Here is a 22,184-nt window from a genome sequence, read left to right as displayed (position 1 = left end):
TATTTTCTCAAAATAGTGTAGGAACCCTGTTCTAGTGTTTTTAGAGGTACCAACTTTTAAAACTTGCTATCAGTAAACAGACATACAACAATACTTATAATGTTAACAAAATTAAAATTAGTGCAATTTTAAAGTATTTTTTACTATTTAATTCTAATTATATCTATACATAATATTGATAATGCATAAAATTGCTATTTATTAAAAAAGTAAAACTTTTGTGTTGCTTTTTTCATATACAATTATCAAATTTTGAAAAAATCGTTGCAAACATCAAAACTTCCTGACCCTTGATAGCTAGGGGGGGGGGATTTCATTTTAGCAGATTTTAAAGAAAGAGGATCAAGTTCAGTTATTACATAATATTACAGATTTTGATAGATTTTAACGGTAGTTGGTGCCCTTTTCTGTGAGGAAGTATTCCTAGGGAGAACTCTGGTGTGTATAAATAAAATGTATTTGCTTTTAGCCGGTCATACCTAATGGAGGAGTTTGCTAAAGAGTTCTATTCAAATTGAATAAAAACTTTAATAAAATATTCTTGATGGGTTGTACAATTGGATTTTTTAAAAAAAATTGGTTTTCTGAAATTTAAAATTGTGTACTATATGGAACCTCTTAAAAATGTTAAGATAGTTATGCTATTTTCATTTAGATCAAGCATAATTAGCAATGATTTCACATTTATTTCAAAGAATTTCAGCTAAAGAAAAGACTGTTATTGAAATTATACTACAAAATGTCTGTTTATAACAGATTTTAGTAGAAAGTTGATCCCCTCCCTCTTTTTTCAAAAAAAAATTTTTTTTAAACTAAGTTTATAAAAACAATTTAACTATTTTAATGATTTTCCTGCTCAGTAAACTTAACACTACGAAACTGAGTTTGGCAATATATTATTGATTTGATTATTAGGAATTATTTTGTTATCATGATTACTTACAAATATTGATCAAAATTACTTGTAACCATTGTTTATTTTTAATTATGCTCGCAATTGTGTAATAACTTTTGATTGTAATGCAGAAAATCGATTATGTAAATCTTTAAAAACTCACTCTGGTACATTTGGTCATTACTGCCTGATTTATTAATTATTGAATATTACAATCATAGTATTTATTTTGTCTTTCAATTTCAGTGAAGAAAGTAAAGAAAAGAAACTAAAAACCGAAATTAATGGATCAGCTACGACAGATACTGCTAATTCTACTTCTACGGCTGCTACAGCAGCTGCTGCCGCTATTCCAGCTACACATGATGCTGCATCTTATCAGTATCAGCAGCAATCAGCTGCTTGGGCAAGCTATGCTGCTCAGGTAATAAATGGTGCAATTATGTGTGTTCATTCTATGTGTACAATATTTCATTTATAATTTGACAATGTATTTTTTTAATTATACTCTATTTAGATAGAGTAAGTGTCTCAATGTTGCATGATCTCTCTACTTTTCCTCTCTTAGTTACAATGGTTACAACAAATATTCCTTTGACCTATGCCAATACGTTTCAGAGAGAAGTTCGAATGCACTCATAGCGGGAGATTTGCTGTAACCGTTGTAATGAAATATAGAAATTTCGGGAAATCGAGCAACCTTGAGACACCTATTTTATTTACTGAAAAGTATATAGCTTTAAGAATTAGTTGTTATGTAATAAGTAAATTATAATTTGCTAATAATACGAGCAGTGTTTTTAAATCTGCAAATAATTAAATGCTTGCAAATTTTATTCCATAATGTAAAATAGTTTGAAATTAAATACTTTCTTCAGAAGTAAAGTAGAAGTTAGCAGAGAGTATTTAATAGTTTGTTTACTGTATAGAATAGTTTGAAATTAAATATTTTTTGTTGAAGTCTTCAATTAAAATTTTGTAAAAAGTATTTACGCTCAAACTATTTTATATAGTTGTAGTAATTTTAGTTGAAATTTGTCTATTGCTTTCAGATTATTTATTTCAAAATACTGTATGCATTTAATTATGAGCAGATTTATAAATACTACTTGTATTATTAGCAAATTATATTTCATCTGTTACCTGATTTATAAACACTTTTCTGTATATAAATAATATAAATTTACTTAATAGAAATTTTTAAGATCCTTGTCAAAAAGGTCTAAATATATAGTTTCGAATTATTTAAACAAGCAAGAAAATAAAATGCTATGAAAATCTATCAAATACTGTGGGCAGGATCAACAAAACAGTTGTATTATTCGGCTGATAAAAGAGCTTTTTTTTTTAATCACCTACAATTCACCATTGCTTCAAATTAATGCTCATAATAAAGTCTCTAGTGCAGCTTAACCCCTGAAAGGTTTGCGGGAAATTCATAAAACTATTCAATCAGAATCAGGATGGGGAAAAAATAATAAAAAGCAGTAGCTTAAATGTGGGCATGACAAATTTGATGAGCATATTTGGCTTTAACTTTAATCAATGTTAGTCACATATCTACTCAGTGTTAGTTCAAAGTGTAACTATATAATTTTCATTGTGAACTAAGTAGTGGTGAATTAACTGCTAAATAAATAGTTTGGTTACCATTTTTATATTTTTACCCTGATTGATAAAGTTTTTTACTGTCGCTTATTTGCTACAGTTAGCACGTAAGAGTAAAAGTAATTGTCAATACATTTATTACCGATTTTATGATATTGTGTGCTGACTATTTCATTTATTTTTTGCAGAGTTCTTATAATTACCAAGGAGCTTGGCCGTATGCTGCAAATTACTATTCATCGCACTGAAACAAATAAATTGTACATTTTAAGGCATTGCATTATAAATACTTTCATCAATTTGCATTTTATACTTTTTAATTAGAGCGGTAATTAAACATTATCGACAGATCCCTTGTAGTATAATCCGCTTTGACTTTAAATATTCTTTTTTTTTTTTTAAGTTGTGAAAAATGTTAGGAATATTTAGAGCCAATGAAGTATTGCTGTAATAAAATTATAGTTTTGTTTTGTGTTGTTGTTTTTTATAAAATAAAACTTATGGAATTACCATTTTACTCCCTTGTCTTTTTTTTAATGATTCATTAAATGTACAAAGGAGACTTAAAAGTACAAAAAGATGTATTTTTACAGTTTTTAAAATGTTAACTTAAAAAACTATTTTTTTTGAAGAGGATCATTATTATTCTCTTCAAATGTGTTGACATGCCAGTCTAGAAATTGTTAAATGATTGAGAATCCACTGTACATGTATTTTTTATCTATGTTTATATATTTGAAATGTACGAAATTTAAATAGAAAAATATCTGAGGCTCTATCCAGCAACAAATATTAATATTTTATTACCAGACTATTACATATTTTACATTAGTGAATGAAAACGGGAGAAATTTTTTCTATCCTCACAAATATTTCTAATTTTTTCAAGCCAGTGATAAAAGAATTTGTAATTTTTGATTGTCAGTACAAAGCAAACAGTTATAATTTCTTATTGGGATAATCCATAATGTAAAAAAAGGCAGTTGTGTAGTTAGAGAATTAAGTAATTCGAAATCTTTCTCTTGAGAACTAATCAAATCACAATAATACACTGAAGTATGCTTTTTAAAAATTTCATGGAATGAAGAAAAAAAATGTGTGCCTATATGCAAAAAGTCTATTATCAATATTATTTTTTGCATAAATTTATCTTGCAGTTTCATAAATGGCTCTGGCTGTTATGAATGTCTCATAGTAACATTTGTTACGATTGTTTCAGGGAGGTTAGACACCTGTCAATAATATTCAGTTTATATCGCTTTGAGTTTCATACAAAAACCCTGTTTTTTGCTTTATTAAATATGTCAAATTTTGCGGTAACCAAGCATTTGCGGAAGGTTTTATGTTTCTGCTTTATTTGGAAGAAAAGTGCAGCTCAAGCGCATCGAATGCTTGTAGAAGCTTATGGTGACAATGCTCCAGCTGATAAATCATATAGGGAATGGTTTCGACTTTTCAAGAATGGTGTTGTATAATATGAGCTGCTACAACCTGACGGTTCCATTAAAAGCGATCGGTATAGGCTACAATTGATTCGTTTGAGCCTTGCATTACGAGAAAAACATGACAAAGTTATTCTTCTGCATGATAGCGGTCGGCCTCTTGTCGCGAAAGTCGTAAAAATTATTGATTCGCCGAACATTGCTCCTTCTGATTACTGGTTGTTCCCACAGATGCAGCACGATTTGGCAGGTCACCGGTTCACTTGCTCAGAAATCGAAAGTTGGCTCCCAACATGGATCGCCTCAAACGACGAGACATTTTTTCGAAATGGAATTCGAAAATTGCCTGAGAGGTAGGAAAAAGTAGTAGCCAGCGATGGATAATACTTTTCTTAACCGTTCATTCATTTTGTTCTGAAATAAATGCATTTTTTACTACGAAAAAACGGACCGAACTAATTTTTACTCCCAATAGTTATAGAGATATGAGGATAAATTAAGAAGACTTAATGTTTGATTTTATTAACAAAAGTTATAGGACCCGTAATTTGCAAATTGTTGTTATCTGATAGAAGATGCATTTAGTAATCTATGTTACTTCCCAGCAGTACAGAAATAGATTGTTTCTGATTTGTCAAATTGAAATTTCACTCAATATTTAGTATTTTATAACCGTCACTGAACAGCCTACCCTATTTTTTGGGTTTACGACTAATGTTCAACTCCGTAGCCTTGTAATTTTGAACTCAATCCAGTAGACAAAGAAACTCTTGGATTAAGTATTGGGAGAAATTTTGCCTTTGTGAAAGACTTTTTGGTGGAACTCACCCGCATTTGTGTTACATGGAGAGGTAGATCACGAGAACCTCCCTCCTTTAGCCTGGCGGCAAGGGGACTCTAACTCGTGATCCGTCTACCACTGCGGATATTTTACGGCAGCACTGTGGTCGGTGCAAGCCCCGGTTCACCTCACTGGAAGGCGAACGCTCTATCCCCTAAGCCATCGCGGCTCCTATATTTAGTATTTGACTTTAATGCTTGACCTTCATGGTTTCATTTGAAAAAGGGTTTATCAGCACTTTGTTACTACTTTGGTCTGATACATTCCACGCCCCTGTTCAAGTAAATCTTATTCTCCACCTCTATGGAATGTAAAAAGGAGAGATATTTCGGCTTACTAGCTTTGAAAGAGTAGACTTTTAGAAAATTATTCTACTGCTATGAAAACTAATAGTTAACGAATTATAATTTTTTTGAAGAGGAGAAATATTTCTGCTATAAACTTTTAAAAGGTATGAAATTAAACTAGAAAATCATTCTACTGCTATGAAAACTAATAGGTGACTGATAATTTTTTTTTTCTGCTCTGAATGTCGCTGCAACAAATCTTTGAATCATCTTGCTTTCAACTGCTAATCCACCAACCAGACATAAATGAGGCTTTTGTTTTTGGAAGACTTAGCATTGCAGAGCTAATAAAAATCAATTTGACGGAGATGCAAAATGAGCAGATATTTCAAACAAATCTTTGACATTAAAAATTATGCAATACAAAAGAGATAAGGACATAAGTAGGGCTGCAAGTTTGTCGCGGGAAAATAGACCCGAAAATCGCGGGAAATTTTGAAAATTACACAAATTCTAAGCATAAAAAAATTTATTATATAAATGATGCAAAAGGCAGAAATTGCGCAAATAATATAAAAAGCTTAAAAATACACAACAAAAGTATTTCTTTGAATTTCAAGCAATATTTTTATTTAAATGAACAGAATTTTGGTACCAAGTATTGTACATTGTCAGATTATTCTCATTTATCCTTCGTCTTTCATCACTTAATACATTTTTATACTTAGAAAACGATCTTTCTGCGTCTACGCTGTTTTTAGGCACCAACAAACTTCGAATTGCCAAATTTGGAGCGTTCAGTCTTTGATTTCCGAAATTCGATCAATTTTCCTTGACCGTTGCTTTGTAAGAAGTAATTGCTGTGAAAGCTCTAACATTCTACATTCAAACTAGTTACAAGTCCCTACTAACTACTAGTCCCCCCTTCATCTAAGAAACTGATTCATATTTAAGAAATCACAAGAAGCCGCCTAGGAAAAATTAACTGGATATGTAGAAAGGCAGTCGAAATTTCATTGCCCAGTGCAATAGCATGTATAACAGTTTTTCTGTCAAAGATTTGATTTATAACATTTTCCTTCTTTTGTACTCATACTGACTTGAGGAAGGTAATTCCCCTCCCTAAGTGTAGAAAGACCACCTTAGTTGACAAGATTGTGATTATCTCTGAACTATTTCATGATTCACTCCCCTAAATATCTAATCAATTTTACATGTTCAATTTAAGGTTCAGGAAAATAAAAAATTCTGTTTAATAAAAATGAAAAAAAAAATCAAACTTAAGCCATTTTCGCACAAGTCAAGATATATTGAGAAATTCACGGATTTTAGGAAAAAAGATGACAATTCGCGCCGCGACAAACCTGCAGCCCTAGCCTGTAAAAATGTGGGGCTGTGACCACTTAACAATATCATAATCAGTATGTATTAGCAGTTAAAGCTGTAAGGAGTTTTTGGTTATGCTACTATTAAAATAGTTCTGAGTCACTAACTATTTGTATCATATATCCAATTTTAGGAGAAGGGTTTTTTTTTTGTCTGATTTACGTAATTAATGACAATTAATTACTAAAAAAATTTTTAAATACCAATAAATAAAAATATCTAAAGTAAAAGAATAAAACAGGAATATATTTAATTACTAGTATTTCAAATAGAATGAAAAGAAACAATTTCATATTTTCTTAGAAACTAGCTCGTGCCAGTTTTTTCACAAGTCTGGCAAGGTTAGATGCTTGACATTTTTGATTTTCTTAAAATTTTCAGGATGGGTTCAACTAATCGAAACGTTTTTTGTAATTTTGCGAAAAATAATTATTTTTTCTCTAATTTAGGGAGGGGGGATCAAAGCTGCAGATCGTTTGAAAGATATTGAGTATTAAAAGAAAAAGAGCCTTTTTTTTTTCGAAAATTTTTGAAGGATCTAGGATCTTTTGCAAGTATTTGTCGTAAAAGTTAGTGTCAACGTAGTAGAACATAAAGTAGCGGTCTGTGTCGTGTTTCACTAGTTTCGAAACAAAAGTATTTAATTCTATATATATATATATATCTTGTAAATCCATATATTTTTTTTTTTCAAATCCCTCCCTTAACTACGAGAAAAATTGTTTTTGCTGAGATCGAAGAAACGCGTCTAATAGTTTTACAGAAAGAACATACACTGGAAGTCTCAGGAAAATTAAAAAATTTAAAGTATTGAAACCTGTCCTGTTTATAAAAGAAAACTGGTTCTTAAAATTAACTTACTAAACAAAACATCATAATCTATTTGAAAGGACGAGAAACTTGCATTTCTCTTTATGATATTGAAGATAAACAAAATAAGTGAATATCCTACATCTCCTGACTTCACTGGTAAAGACGGAAGAGATGGTTGCTTTTGGAAAGTAAAATGAATAATTTTTCCTAAATTTTAAAAATCGCGTAAACCACGATTTCTTTTTTTTTTTTTTNTTTTTTTTTTTTTTTTTTTTTTTTTTTTTTTTTTTTTTTTTTTTTTTTGTCGTTCCTATTAAAGTAAGAGTGAAACTTCTTAAGTTGACCTCGATTACTAAGAAACGAATTTATCCCATATACTAAACGAAAGCAAAACCTTTGTAACCTAACACCTGCTTATTTTGTGTTCTCTTAATATAAGTCAAGCATCTTAAAGAAGTCAAATTCTATTCTAAAAGTTCTTTCTTCATAAGTTGACCTATAAAAAATTTATTTAGAAGGTTTCTATGTTATTTGTCACATATTAGAATTTCATCGAATAGATAAAATAGTATTAAGTGCAATTCATGTTTTTATATTGGATGTCATAATTTTAAATTTTATTTTTCCTTTCTCGACTTGGGGTTTTTCAAATCATTTTGTGAAAAATCGTCCTAGGAAAAAATTTTAGGCATTGTTTTGAAGGAAAATAAACTTTACAATGGAAAAAATAAGTAATGAAATTATACGACTCTTTGCTTGAACGTGATGGTCTTTGATGTACAAAAAATTTACGAAAATATTGATAAGCTGTTGCTGCGTATTTGAAACTAAAATTTATTACAATTTGAAAACGTATTACTTGTTTAAAAACTTCATTCGCTTCAAAAACATATAAATCGGAAATAACTGATGACTATTTTCTCATTCAATTATTATGTATGTTATTCTTATAGATGTATTTCTAATTCGTTTTATTTTTCAAATCACTTTTGTTTCTTCTCTTTCACGTCGGGCAAGTCTTGTTGTTGTGGCTTATCCTCCAATGCCTGACGAAGTCAGACAAGGTCCATCAGACCGTTGACCCAAAGGAAATCGAGAACCAGAAGAGGCGATAAGTATATGTTCTTTCTGGAAAGTCCCAAACAGTCCAGGGTTTGTTCGATAGAAGCCTGCTCAGTTTGATATTTGGAACAGACCTCGAAGATTCTCCTGCCTTCGAAAAACGAGAGACTTTTTGGGCAAGTCTTAAAAATGGGCACCTGTTTTTGAGCGCTTGAAAAAAGTCGACTTATTTCTGATTTGAATGTTTTTGAAGCCGAATATAGTTTTCTAACAAAAAAATTTTTGGGATTAAAAAATTTTTTTTTTAAATATTATAGCGTGTTTCAGAAACACCACCTAATATACAACATCAATGAAATAGCTACAATAAAAAAAAAACCGGTGTTAAAGTAAGTGCCCTCTGTTATTTGATTATTATTATGTGAACCTTACAAAAATTTTCTAAATTTTATTTTATTTTTTAAATGAGCATCAGCATGCTTGATTTTTAAACTTACCAGAATCAGTGATGTTTTACTTAATAGAAAGGGAAGAACAGCTCAGTAAAATCTCCTACAGATAATAAATAAAATTATAATAAACACAACTGAAAAATTAAAATTTTCAATTATTAATCATGGCCGAGTCAGTAGTTAATCGATTTAGGCAAGCTATTTCCACATTTTCAGAGAAAGTTGCAGAAAACCCTACTGTGCACAAAATAATGGAGAAATTTGAAAATGCTACTGGTATAAAAGGATCCTATGCAATATCAGGTAAAAAATCAGTAATTTGTAACGATTTGCTTTGTGAAATGCTTCATCAGGTAAGTGAAATAGCTTGAAATGTTTAGTTTTAAGTGCCATGCAATTTTAAATCTCTTGTACAATAAGCCTTAATTGAATTAAATTATCCGTTAAACGACCTTTAATATTAAGATTAGGCACAAGATATAAATATCATAGCATTTATTTAGAAAATTTTGAGAAATATAAATGTCTCAAAAGAGATAAAAAACAGTTTGCAATTTGAACTGTTATTCAATATTAGGTTATCGTTATAGACTGTTAACAAGCAAAATTACCTCTCATTTTTATTATTTGTTATTGTTTCACACATTCCATGTTCATAATTTTTAAGTTTTTTTTTTAAGTACAGTTGATTTTTTTTCAAGTCCAAGTAATCGTTCATTTTGATACGATTAACATCTTAACAAAATGCTCTTAAATAGGCTATTAATAATCACATATTTGTAAGCAGGCTGATTCTTTTAAAATATCGAATTTTAGAGGGAGTGAAACAAAGATGACTAAGCCACCACGGGGTTGGCAAGAGGAACGGACAAAAGTTGGGGAGGCCTCTTAGTTATGTAAATGTTTCGTGATTGTTTACAAATAAGTTAGAAGAATGGGAACTGATGTAAGGTGACTGTCACTTTCATAAATGAGATTATCCCTGTCGGCAATTTTCAAAAGATTCCTTAAGCTTGTTTAACAAACTGTTTTAAGATTTTTAGTAGCATTAAAAAAATGAAGAAAAAGAAGCTGTTTATTTCTTCCGCTGGTTTTGACCAATAATTACTTTGATTGGTTGAAAATTACAAAAGCTTTGAACACGATCTTTCAACCGTTTTGCCACTTCAAACTTAACAAATTATGTGTTATCAAAAGCGAATACTTTAAGTGGATTTAACCCTTGAATATATATATATATATCTAAATATCAATAATGTTTACTTTTCATTACAGCTATCACAGTGGCAGTTTTAGTTTTCCTTTTTCTATCATTTGGAGCTGTATTTTTATTCGATGTCTTTTTGATACTTTACCCTGCTTACGCGTCGTAAGTAATATTTTATAATATTTGGTCTCCGAAAATACACTAACGATTTAAAAAATTCATTAACCTCCAGTGATATTAAGTTTAGATCTTGTTCTCATACTGTTCGGTATAAATGAATGAATTTTTATTCATTGTAACTAAATTTTATTATCATTAATAATAATATATATATATATAGTATATATTAACGAGAAAAAAAATGCTACAGAGAGAAAAAAGCTAATGTACTGAATTATTTCTAAAAATATTATTTTGAATCTTATACATCTCTGTATCTTCAAGGCTAAATCGACTTAATTAAATAATATTATCAACTTAAAAAGTATTATTCAATGCTATAAGTTCAATCATGGTTCTTTGCTGTGGTGGTTGAAAGTGGACATACGGCTTGAACAATAAAGAAATTTTAGTGACTGAGAATTCTTGCAAAGAAAAACGGAAAGAAATAGAAATAAAGAGTTTGATGCGCGCTGCTCAGGAAACATTAAATTTTTTTATTATTAAAAGTTTCAAAATTAGTAACACAGTTTGTCATCAGATGATATTGTTAATTTAAAAAAAAATAATAATAATGCAACATTGCTTTCAAAATAACCATTATTTGCAACAAAAGCGTGGCTAAGTCTGAGGACACAATTACCACCCGCTTGCAAAAATATTTATGTTAAATTAAGCACCTCAAGTACCAGAAGACATTGCTTTACAGTTTTTTTTTTCAATAAGCAACGCGATTAGATTGTTTAACTATGCAGTGTTGAAAAACAAATCTAGTTTTTTTTTTACCTACCTTTAACCATACATAAGTATAATAATTTTTTTCAGCTTTTTAGTCTTACATTTTTTATAAAAATACAAAATATAGTCCTTTTTCTGTGAAACTTTTCCATTTATTTTTCTTATTTTGTACTAATCGAATAAAAAAAAATTTATTTCCAGCATAAGTTTGTTTTTTATTCAATTCATTATTTAATAATTATCTCTAATTATTTTGCATATCTTTGAAATTTTCCTGCTAAAAAAGATTGAAAAAAGGAATAAATGGAAAAGAACTACTTATTACTCAAAATGAAGATAATGTCACTGAGATTGCAAACTTTGTTGCTAATACATAATTTTTTATCAAGAATTATAGTGCAATTTTGTTTACGTTTTCCTAATTAAATTTAATAAAAACTTAAAATATTTATTTCAAAATAAAAAAATCCTTTAGTTAAATTTAAAAGAGTTTTATTAAAATTTTTTAAAATACTTAATGTATTTTAATTAAAAGATATAAATAAAACACCTATTAATTTGTTTTGTTTAATAAAGTTTAAGTTTTGTAAGAAAAATAATTTAAATTAGAAAATAATAATTTATGTATACTATATCTATGTTTATCTATACTTGCATACTTTCAACTTGTAAATTACATACTTTCAAATGATTTAAAGATGTACGTCTTACGATTCAAATTTTTTTCGATTATTATTAAATAAAATAATAAATATTTACTAAACTTTATTTTTTGTACGGAATTATCCTTAAATAAACAAATTTTATAATTGTGTGCAGAATTTTTTCAATTCGATTAAAAAGTTCTCAAGATGTGGTAGAAGATGAAGCAAAATTAACTTTAAAGGTTCAAAACTTTGGATCGCTCTCCTGACCGAAATATGGAGACCGTATTTCCCAAATTGCGGCTACCCCCTATATTTGGGGGGGAGGGGTTAAAAATGCGAAAAAGGTTTGTTTATTCAGAGAAAGTACGTTTTTGTGTCTGATTTCATAACTTAAAATATCATCTGCACTAATTAATTAGCATATTTAAGGCCATCCTTTCGAATTATTAAGATAGAGTCCTAGAACTTGAAGGTTCGATCAAACTTATTCAGGGTAATCCGTTTTTTTTTTCCTTAAAAAACATAATTTTAATCTTACTAAAAACATACAAATATTTTAAAAAATATGTTTTTTTTTTCAGAAGTACAAATAAAGTTTCGAATAACGTTTTAAAAGGTTTATCATTTTTTCTATTCCTCGATTAATAATTATTTTATAGATTTCGACAGATGCAAATGGATGAAGTTACTGGCTTCCATTGGTTGAAATATTGGATAATCTTTTCGCTTTTCCAAGCAGTTGAATATTTCCTGTGGTGGATACCAGGATTTCGATGGGCGAAAGTAAATAGTTTTAATTATTTCAATTATATTTTAATCAATTATTTATAATCAGTAAACAATAAATTGAGAAAATTACTTTTTTATTAAGTAAACGATAAAAAAAAGTATCAACCCCGACCTGGCTGAAAAATATGCATGAATTCGAGAAATACATGATTCAAAGAGAACATTTTACCCCAAAGTTAAGAACAATTAAAAGTCTGAGTGAGCATTTAAAGTTAAATCGTTTCGAATTCTGTAAGCCTAGAAATTTGTGCAAGAACTTTTGCAACATTCATGGCTATAGTTCTTCTTTATCATGCAAAGGATTTTTGTGATGACCGTTCATATTTCATATCTTTAAAAAATTCTTCTCAAAACGGAAATCAAAAAAGTATATACATTAGGAGAGGGCTAGGGAATAATTAAGCTAGAAGGAAACAAAAATACAATCGACATTCATGTTTTAAATAATCGTTTTTTTAACTTCACTCTATTTCCTCCAGCAATCAAATAAGTTTTTGCGACAGCGTTATATGTTATTTTTATCGCTTAAATATAAGTTGCAATATAAGTGCCTAACTTTTTTTCAGATTTATTCTTAGACAAGGATTCTAAAACTGCACATTTAAGGGCGGTCATCAACGTATACCGTAAAGTTGCTTGCTATCTGGGTCTAAGCATATAGTAGGAAAATGGCACTGTAGTAAAACGTATATAAGTTGAAAAAAGTAATGCGTTATTAAAACAGACAAAAGCAATAATAATGTATAGATAAAGTTATATATGACCAATAATTCGAATCGATAGTGTTTTTGCGATGCATGCATTTAGAAGCGAAAATATTTTACCGAAAACTGTTCATAATTTTTAAGAATATAGGTTCCATGATGGAAGTATATAGTTTTTGCGATAAGAAATAAAGTTTCTTTGTTTTGCAATTATTTCTGTTTTAACGTTGTTTCTTCGGTTATTTATATTGCCGAATAATATTACACACATCAAACAGGCCTAACTTGACTATGAGCAGAACGAGCTTAGTTCGCAAAGTGAACTGTACTGTAATTAAAAAGTAATCTTTGGTTGGCGAACGTTATAGAGCAGGGAGAGCTCTCTTTTATTTAAAAATGATTTGTAACATTGATTTATCAAATACGAGGCTTTTAGATATTTGTTGTGCTACTACTGCTTTTAATTCTGTTATCGAAAATATCTAAAACTCGAAATCTCTGAATTTCTTTAATCAAAAAGAGAATTTTTGTTTCGAATAAATTAGTTTATTTATTATTAGTTTCATAAATAAATAAGTTGCATTTTCGAATAAGTTAGTTTATTTTTATGATATTTGAAATAACAATGATTTGTTACTTTTTTTTTCAAGTTCATATTTTTGATATGGTGCTTTCTACCCATACCCTATAATGGATCAGCTGTTGTCTACAATAATTATATTCATCCGTTTTTTGAAAAGAATTCCGAAACAGTGGAAAGAATTTTAAATATGGTTAAAGCATGGAAAAACCTAGCGGAGGAAAGAGTTACGCGAACAATTACTGAAAGATTTTCTACGAACCTTGAAGAATGATCCAAATAAAGTAATTGATACATTATGAATAATAAAGAATGAATGCCCTTATGAATAATAAAGTTTGACATGTCTTCTTTGTAGAGTTCCAAAACCCCTTCAAGACTGGTAATACATTACAATCAGTATTTATTATTTAGTTTTGTAAAAGTTTAGTGCATTTAATTTCCGTCATAAAGAACTTATTGCTTTAATTGCTTCATAACCTGTGTTCTGTAACTTCAATAAATTTTTCAAGACTGATTCCACAGTACATGTCGGTAATGAAAGTTTTTTTTGTCCGAGGCACTACATTCATTTTCTTTGATTTTTTTCTAATACACTGGTGGACAAAATTAAGAGATGGAAAGCATTTTCGCACATTCATTCGCACATCCAAGATACCCGCACACCGCTCCATGTGTTTGACAATGGTTCCGTGAATGCCCAGAGGTACAGGCAGGAGGTCCTAGAGCCCTATGTGCGTTTTCGGGGGCGCTGTTGGCCCGTGAGTTCATTTTTATGGAAGACAATGCGCGACCCCATAGGGCTCTCATGGTTGATGAGTATCTGGAAAGCGAGGATATTCAATGAATAGATTGGCCAGCCAAATCCCCTGACCTGAATCCTATTGAACATGCTTGGGATGCTCTTAAGAGAGCTATTGCGATGCGCCAACCTCTCCCCAGAACCATTCTGGAGTTAAAAATTGCTCTGGTGGAAGAATGGGAGGGTCTTCCACAAGTCCTCCCTAACTCCCTTATTAACAGCATGCATACTCGTTGTGCATGCTGTCTGTCTGTCAGGGGTGACCATACACCATACTAGAGGCAACACACACTGTACAAGCCTCACTTTTATTGTCATCTTTTATCCTTAAGTTTAGACTACATTGGATTTATTGGCAATAGGTCCTGCCAGTGAATGGCACTTTCATTTTTGTTTTACATACTTTATTATCATGGAATAAGCTATATACATACCAAATTTCATTTATTTATATTCAGTATTTTTTGAGATATTTGGGAAAATGTCTTCCATCTCTTAATTTTTGTCCACCAGTGTATTATGTCGTTCATTCAAAATTATTTCTCTCGTTTAATTCAAGAAAAAACTTGCTCGCTGAAGCAGTGCATTCTTGTAACATCGCACTTAACAAAATACACCAGTTTTTTTTCTTCTTAAATTCGGAATCTCGTTAAATGCGAGTTAGTTATAAGTGGTTCCTACTAAATAATAAAATGTAAGATAATTGTTTGATTAAATAACTTTTTTTTTAAACCTTTTTAACTTTTTTGATCTCACTGCGAGCTCTGCGTGTGACAACATATCATTCTGTGAAATACTCACAAATATTAAGTAGGACGGGGTCACCTGCAGGGACTGATTTGATAGAGGGCATTCAGGGCACATGCCCAGGGCCCCTAACTGGTGAGGGGCCTTTACAACGAATTACATACGAAAAAAAAAAATTCTTTTAACTATTTTTTTACGTTAAATTTTTCTTTTAATCTTTTTAATCGAATTTTTTTTTAAAATTATTAATGTTGTATACTATCACTATAAGCTGTATACTATCACAGTTTAGCAATATTAAATTTTTAATTTTTATTTGATGTCCTTTTACATAGGGCTTCAGATTGTTTACAATTCGTTGTTGTCTAAGAAATTATCTTTTGATATATTGTGATTAAAAACCAGTCATGTTAACTGAAACTTGTCGACCCTTTTAGAGGTCTCGCAAATTGGCTCTGTACAACCTGAGGCCTCGGTCCCCGGTCTCGAGATCTGTATATCGGTTTAGGGTCACCTGTAAAGTAATGACAACTTTGTTATACAACCAAGGACTACAATGGGGTTGCAGTGCGCTGCTGTGGCTAAGGGATAGAGTATTCGCCAACCAATGAAACGACCCAGGTTCGAATTCCTCTCCCGACTCGCAATGACTGGCTTAAAATATCCTCAGGGACAGACGGCTCATGGGTAAGAATTCCCTAGTCGTGGGTCTAACCATTAGTGGCTTTCTTGGTTTTCTTCTCCATGTAGCACAAATTCAGGTTAGTTCCATCAAAAAGTCCTCCCTGACGGCTAGTTTTACCCAGGAGTTCCTGTGTCTTCAAGGCAACGGATTTGAACATTGATAATTGTAAATTCAACGCCGGCTATAAAATAAAACAAAAATAGGGTTGCAGTGTTATAATCGAAGTAGAAGTTGTAAAGGTTTTGGATATGTCTACGCTAAACTTCTCAAGATTGACTTTATTTTCTTTTATAAAACACTACAAGGTTCGTATATAAAATTTTGAAATCAACATACAGTACTCACTCTAACGGACACTATTATACTAATACATGTAATACATTTATTGTGATTATTACTCAATATAATTCGTTCTTTTCCCTTTCAGATCATTTCTTAAAAAGGTGCTATCCACCTGTAACTTCAAATGGACCAGCAATATACGATAATTAATTCTGAAACTTTAGTTCTGCAAGTATTTGAAAATGTTTTATATTTTATGCAAAACCTAATAAACGCTTGCACTTCAAAAAACAAAGTTCTGCGTCTTCATTTGCTATTTTATTTTTGTCTCTTTTCATTAATACTTAAATGCAGCAAGAAAAACAGCTACTAACATAATTATCAAAGTTGGCAAAAATATTTTTGTGGTTCTTCCCTTGTCCCAAAAATATTCTTGTATTTATTGGTCTAGCGCTCGTTTTTTTACACCGAATGATTTATTTGAAACTGGTTTTATGTTAAAATAAGGGAATCGTATTCATCAATAATATCCCATATACGTTTAGTAATAGTTCTATTACTAAACGTATATGAGAATCTTTTTTCAAAACTTTTTTTATTTCTAAATAAAAAAAGTTTTAAAAAAAGATTCTATTAGCACCGATTAGACTGATGTATAAATAGAAATTCTTATAAATGCTTTTTTTTAAATAATTTTTAGTCCAAAGCATGCAAATTCCAATTCATATTTACTGTAAGAAAAATGGTAGGCATTTTTGCAATACGAGATTCATTTTTGATTTCATATTAAAACATATGTGTCGTATTTTTTGAAAATTTTTATATATAGCTAGAAATATTTATTGTAGTTTTTCAAGAAAAAAATCATACTTAGTTCAAAACAAATCTCATTTAGCTCAAAAACTAGGATATCTTTAGCGCTAACATAAGGGTGGTTCATTTGGAAATTTTTTGCATCACGTTATTCATTTGATTTACTGATTATATTTTCTGGGAACACCGACATATCTCAAGTAATTTCCAACGGATGTTTCTTTATAATTAGTGCAAAGCACACAGACCATATATATAGCACTGACATACGTGTGATCATGTTGGGAATTTTCTGTAATTTCTTTCTTTAACACAGGGATGGATTAAAACGGATTTAATAATAAAGAGAGGACGTCATATTTACCATAAATATCCTTGTATATTTAGAAATAAAAAGGAAAATGCTTTAAAAGAAAATCTTGTTTATTCCATAACATGCAAGGTCTAAAATCGCAATTAATTTAAAACAATGTCCCATATTAAAATATTGCCTTCATATCTTGCGAAAAAAAACCGATATATGTGTAGAAACAATAACAGAAAAGTTTAAAAAATCTTATTTAATCTAAAACACACTAATTCCAGAGAACCTGTAGCAATAACTCAAGTTTGGATATGTTGCTAATTATTAAAAATTTGTTCCAACGTGTTATTCATTGGAAACTGTTCCTTCGCTTTTTTTTTTCTCTTAATCTTTTGAAAGAATCTGTGTTGCATCAGGGACAATGGTCCCGCAGTGGACTGATCGTCAAGGCATGGTTCCCAGCAGATCACCGAAGTCAAGCATCACTGGCTGCGGTCAGTGTGTGGGTGGGTGAACACTTGAATCAGTCTGCGTAGGGACCGAGGGTGTGCGGTATGGGTCCTTGTTAAACTGTGCAACCGTAAAGTGCTCGACTTCGCGTGCAGGTCGTCGGGATACCGAAGCGGGGGTGCCATCCCCTCTGCAGAGGATCAAAATTGTGATGGCATGTCTTCGGATCATCCTCAGGGATGTTTCCCACACTGTCGCCAATAGCCCATTGTGCAGCTTCAGTGTGACGTAAATGAACTACAACAACATAAAAGACAATGCAGGTGATCCTTTTCCCCTAATACCCCCTCCAACTAGACTACAGGAAAGAATAGTTTGTGGAGTAATATTTTCTATGAGAGATTTCCTTATCAAACAAAACTTTGCTTTTCGATTCTTGCACGCTTTTGACTTATTGTTTTTGTGCTGCTAAACACTTAATATATAAATTCACTTTGACTAGCAGCGTCATCTAGAGGCATATTTCAGGAATGTAGTGGTAGACAGTTTTAAAATTAATTGTAATCGTATTTGATGTTTGTTTTGTGTTTTATTTAGACATTTTTAATATGAAATTCTACGTTTTGTATAAGTTTTAGCGGTGTAACACGCTTTACTGATATAATGCGTCAAAATATTTAAAGATCATTTGCATTTTCTATCATTATATTTGAGATTGCTGATTCTATGGAATTTTTCCCTTGTTACATTACTATTGCTATGATATTTAGTTTTCAAAAATTGTGTTCTGAAGCGCTTGTGGGAGACTAAATAATTGCCACTTTATTATTGTAATATTTTTTTAAAAGTGATATTGTTCAAATTGAAAATTCCTTTTTAAGTACTTTTTAATATTGAAAACTTCGTCAATTCTAATATTCGGCATTAAGTGAGTAATTTAAGGTCCCTTTTATCTATTGTCATTTGTACAGTAAAATTGTCACTAATAAATTTCTTAATTTAGTTGAATAATGTGGGGATCACAAGGTTGGAATCAGTGGGCTTTGCAACCCGCTATGTTTAATGATGTGCCACATGAGCAGAGTAAGTCATACATATCTATTTATATTTTAATAAATTGATAATTTTATTAAGCATCTCAAGAATTCACCCAGTTTTGCTACCATTATCAGCTGCTTCTTATAGTGAGCTCTTTTTGTTTGTGCTGATTGTTTTTTAATGAAGATCATGGAAGGAGCACTATATCAGTTATTAGATTTCCTATGGAAGGGAATTAGTCTAATTAACTATTAAAACTAGCTCTGTTACTTTTTGATTAGGTTCGCAATGGATTCTATTGGAATTTTTATTTCTTTGAAAAAAATAAATTAAATTAAAAAAGAAACTGGAGATGTATATATTTTGGCGACATTTAACTTGTGCCAGGCTGACTGATAATTACCCTAACTTCATTTATTGCAGTATTTGGCTAACAAATCATCAAACACGAAATGTATAGTATTGTGTTGTTGTCCATATTAATAAATTATTTTAATCTTTCCAGTGTCAGTATTGTAGTTCATCTTTGCTCTATAAACTGATTTTGCATCTATAATAATAACAAAAAAAAATTTGACTGAAATTTATGCGAATAATTTTTTAATAAATTGTATTTCAGTATACATTGATATGATGAGCTGCTTTTTATTATATGAACATGAAATTAAGTAAAAAAAAATAGTTGAAACAAATTCTGGTGATAAATGTAGTTTTTTTATTTATTACCTATTAAATAAAATAAAAGAAAGAATTTGACAGATTAAAACAACAGCACTAAGAGAAGATTATCTACTTAACTAGAACTAACTTGACCCATGTTATACCCCATTTTAAGTTAAAATTTAAAAGAAATATATTCTTATCTGTTTTATAACTTTTAACATATTGTAATGTAAATGTGTAGCAAGTCTGATATACATGTTTTATACAGGTAATAACTATACATTGTTAGTTACAATGCTATTCCCTCTTTTTTTTCTTTCCCTAAACCATATGGTGGTATTACAAATAGGCAAATTTGAGAGAATATTTCTTCGAAATAAAGCGTTTTCCCTACTTATAACGTAAGAAAACTGATTTTGCATCTAGAAAAAGAATATATCTTCATACCTGAGAGTTAAAATATTTTACTGAGCATCATTATGCAAACATCATTATCAAATGCAAGCTTGAAAAATAATTTATTTTGTTATTGTGGAGGATTTTTTGGATTTATTTTTATATTTCACTAAAGTTGTACTAATGAGCTAAATATAAAGGTTCAGAGTTCATTCTAATGATGATCTAAAGGAAATACTAGCACATATATAGATTACACAACAACAAAGTAGAGAAGAGTGGAAAAACAGATGGGAATAGTGTTACAAGTCTCTGCACAAAGCTTCTCTTCTGCCAGACATACTTTTATTTATTTGAAGCTGACAGGGTTGTTGTATTAAAGTGGGTTTTATTAATAAAACACAATCAGAAAAAGAGCAATTCACCCAGACACTAGCCCAAGCCAGGATGTTGAAAATGTTTACACTTTATTTGTTGAGCAATTTAAAATAGGGGGAAAAGAACTCTAAGAACAGTTTAAGAGAGTATATTATACCAGATGAAATAAAGTTATAAAAGCTAAATGGAAATTTTATTTGCTTTTGCTTTAATTTTATTAGTAATGCAACTAATCAAAAGAGAGTTCTGGAACTTATTTGCTTTAAATGTAAGCTTTTAAAACTTCCTTCTGTTCTAATTTTATATCTTCTTCTTTAAAGCAAAATCCTGTGTAGGTCTCTATTTAAAATATAGAATTATAATTCAAAAGTTTTTTCTAAAATTTACTAGTTTTTTCTAAATTTTACTAGTATAATAAGAATTTTGTTTATAATGTCCCAAGGTAATTGACATCAAAGGTTTTTTGTAATATTTTTTCACAATTCATGTCAACATTAAGATAAAAATTATAACGAAACTAGTAGTACCTTAACTTATTTGAAAGTAGGAACACTAAATGTGTTGATTGCTAGGCTACTTTTATTTTTTAAAAATCTTATTAAATTTTCTTAAACAAATAATAAAATTAACTATTGTTCTTATGCAATTTTTTTGATTTTTTTCCTTTTTGTATCTGTTATATAATTATTTTAATTGACCTTAAAGTTCACTAATATACTAAATTTATTAATTAAAATAATGTTCATTTTAGTTGATTGGGCAGAACTAGCCAAACAATGGATACAAATGCAACAAACTCCACCATCAGATGGAACCCCATCTCTACCTCCTCAAATTCATCCACCTGTGTCTTTATCTCATGCTCCCGGGCATCCTCATATACCAGATGAAGTCAATGAGCGTAATATTAATCCTCCTCTTTTGAAGACTCCAGCACCTCCTAGTCATGTTTCTGAAATATTTCATACTGATAGGCCATTTGAATCTGATTCTGGTAATATAATTTTTTTAATCTTTTTGATCTCTAAATCAGTGGTCAGCATTTGCACCACACTATAAGTAGCAAAACTATTGCAGTCCCTACTTTATTTTGTAGTATAGTGTGCTACTTTTTTTTAAAGTAGTGTAGTGAATAGCGGGATAAAAAACTGTAGTTTGTAGCGATTCTTGGCATTGTCTTGAACGTTAATTTAGTAAAGAAAAAAGGTTCAAACAACTAATTTTTCAAATCTGATTAATTCAATTTTTTTACGAGTCTTTCAATGGAGGTGATAAAAATACCCCTGTGGCCGAGCATTAACAACAATTGCGTATTAGTACTAATATCTAAACTAGTTGTTACGAATGATAGCTAATTTAATCCTTTAGCCACACCTTCAAATGTAAATGTACACTTATGAAACATATTGATGTTATTTCAATGAAAGGGGATATATTTTTTCTGTAATTTTTCGTGTACTTCATATCTTTGAGGAAATAAAAGAACACTAAACACTCAAATAGTTGAAGATTTTTTAGTATTTCTGAAGTTAAATATGTGCGGAGAACAGCTTAAAACGCTAAAGGTTAAAAGAACAAATTTATAAAAAATGATATAGGATTGCAATCTGGCTCATGTAAGTATGAATAAATTTATCTTAGGTATTTCTTTAGTTTGTAGTCACTACCTTAAAAAATTTTTGTTTTGCTAGTAAACTACATTTGTTATTTTACGTTTGTTGTCAATTGATAGTCCGCTTTGGATGAATGCCTTGGGCCATTGATCCTATTGTTAATAATATTTACTTCTTATTCTCACAGATAGCGCTCTGCACTGTGATGTATTGTTAGTTAATATTCAGATTCCACTCCTACACTGTAACATTAACATCAATTTCGATATTGTTATTAAATCTATTTTTCTGTTATAAAGCATTTTGTTATAACGTATGCAATTCATCCATCTTATATGGATTAACGAAATATGGATTTTCGGATGAATGAATAACCATTGACTCTGATTTTATCATATTTCAC

At 30.1% G+C, this 22,184-nt stretch overlaps 3 protein-coding genes across 8 annotated transcripts in view; all 3 read left to right on the top strand.

Annotated features, from left to right (window-relative positions):
• The window catches only part of LOC107450901 (pre-mRNA processing factor 39), a 28,888-nt gene extending 25,868 nt beyond the window's left edge, over positions 1-3,020 (top strand). For both annotated transcript variants that reach the window (XM_016066837.4, XM_071182092.1), the window contains exons 15-16: positions 1,142-1,319; positions 2,692-3,020. In XM_016066837.4, the coding sequence (XP_015922323.1) occupies positions 1,142-1,319; positions 2,692-2,751 (238 nt within the window). In that variant the 3' untranslated portion in view covers positions 2,752-3,020. The remainder of the gene's footprint in view (positions 1-1,141; positions 1,320-2,691) is intronic.
• Positions 3,021-6,491: 3,471 nt separating this feature from the next.
• On the top strand, positions 6,492-16,421 carry LOC107450887 (receptor expression-enhancing protein 5). Of its 3 annotated transcripts, XM_043039189.2 has the most exons (6): positions 6,492-6,599; positions 9,003-9,089; positions 10,062-10,155; positions 12,197-12,320; positions 13,681-13,894; positions 16,272-16,421. In XM_043039189.2, the coding sequence occupies exons 2-5, from the start codon at positions 9,038-9,040 to the stop codon at positions 13,882-13,884; spliced, it is 474 nt and encodes a 157-aa protein (XP_042895123.1). In that variant the 5' UTR covers positions 6,492-6,599; positions 9,003-9,037; the 3' UTR covers positions 13,885-13,894; positions 16,272-16,421. The 3 variants fall into 3 exon arrangements, 2 of the variants coding, with proteins under 2 accessions (XP_042895123.1, XP_015922301.1); XR_011636965.1 differs by lacking the exon at positions 6,492-6,599 and having other exon boundaries at positions 8,838-9,089; positions 13,681-13,992; XM_016066815.3 differs by lacking the exon at positions 6,492-6,599 and having other exon boundaries at positions 8,838-9,089.
• Positions 16,422-18,199: 1,778 nt separating this feature from the next.
• LOC107450894 (arginine/serine-rich protein PNISR) overlaps positions 18,200-22,184 on the top strand; it is a 28,604-nt gene continuing 24,619 nt past the window's right edge. Inside the window, exons 1-3 of one of the 3 annotated variants that reach the window (XM_016066827.3) lie at positions 18,200-18,621; positions 18,697-18,776; positions 20,920-21,162. In XM_016066827.3, coding sequence (XP_015922313.1) covers positions 18,704-18,776; positions 20,920-21,162 — 316 coding nt within the window. In that variant the 5' untranslated portion in view covers positions 18,200-18,621; positions 18,697-18,703. Of the gene's footprint in view, positions 18,622-18,696; positions 18,777-19,527; positions 19,663-20,919; positions 21,163-22,184 lie in introns of those variants that run through there. The other 2 variants (XM_071182082.1, XM_071182085.1) reach the window with 2 other exon arrangements.

This window comes from Parasteatoda tepidariorum, chromosome 1 (assembly GCF_043381705.1).
Source record: "Parasteatoda tepidariorum isolate YZ-2023 chromosome 1, CAS_Ptep_4.0, whole genome shotgun sequence".
Classification (NCBI taxonomy): domain Eukaryota; kingdom Metazoa; phylum Arthropoda; class Arachnida; order Araneae; family Theridiidae; genus Parasteatoda; species Parasteatoda tepidariorum.
Note: the sequence above shows the minus strand (reverse complement) of the source record. Positions and strands in the feature narration are given on the sequence as shown.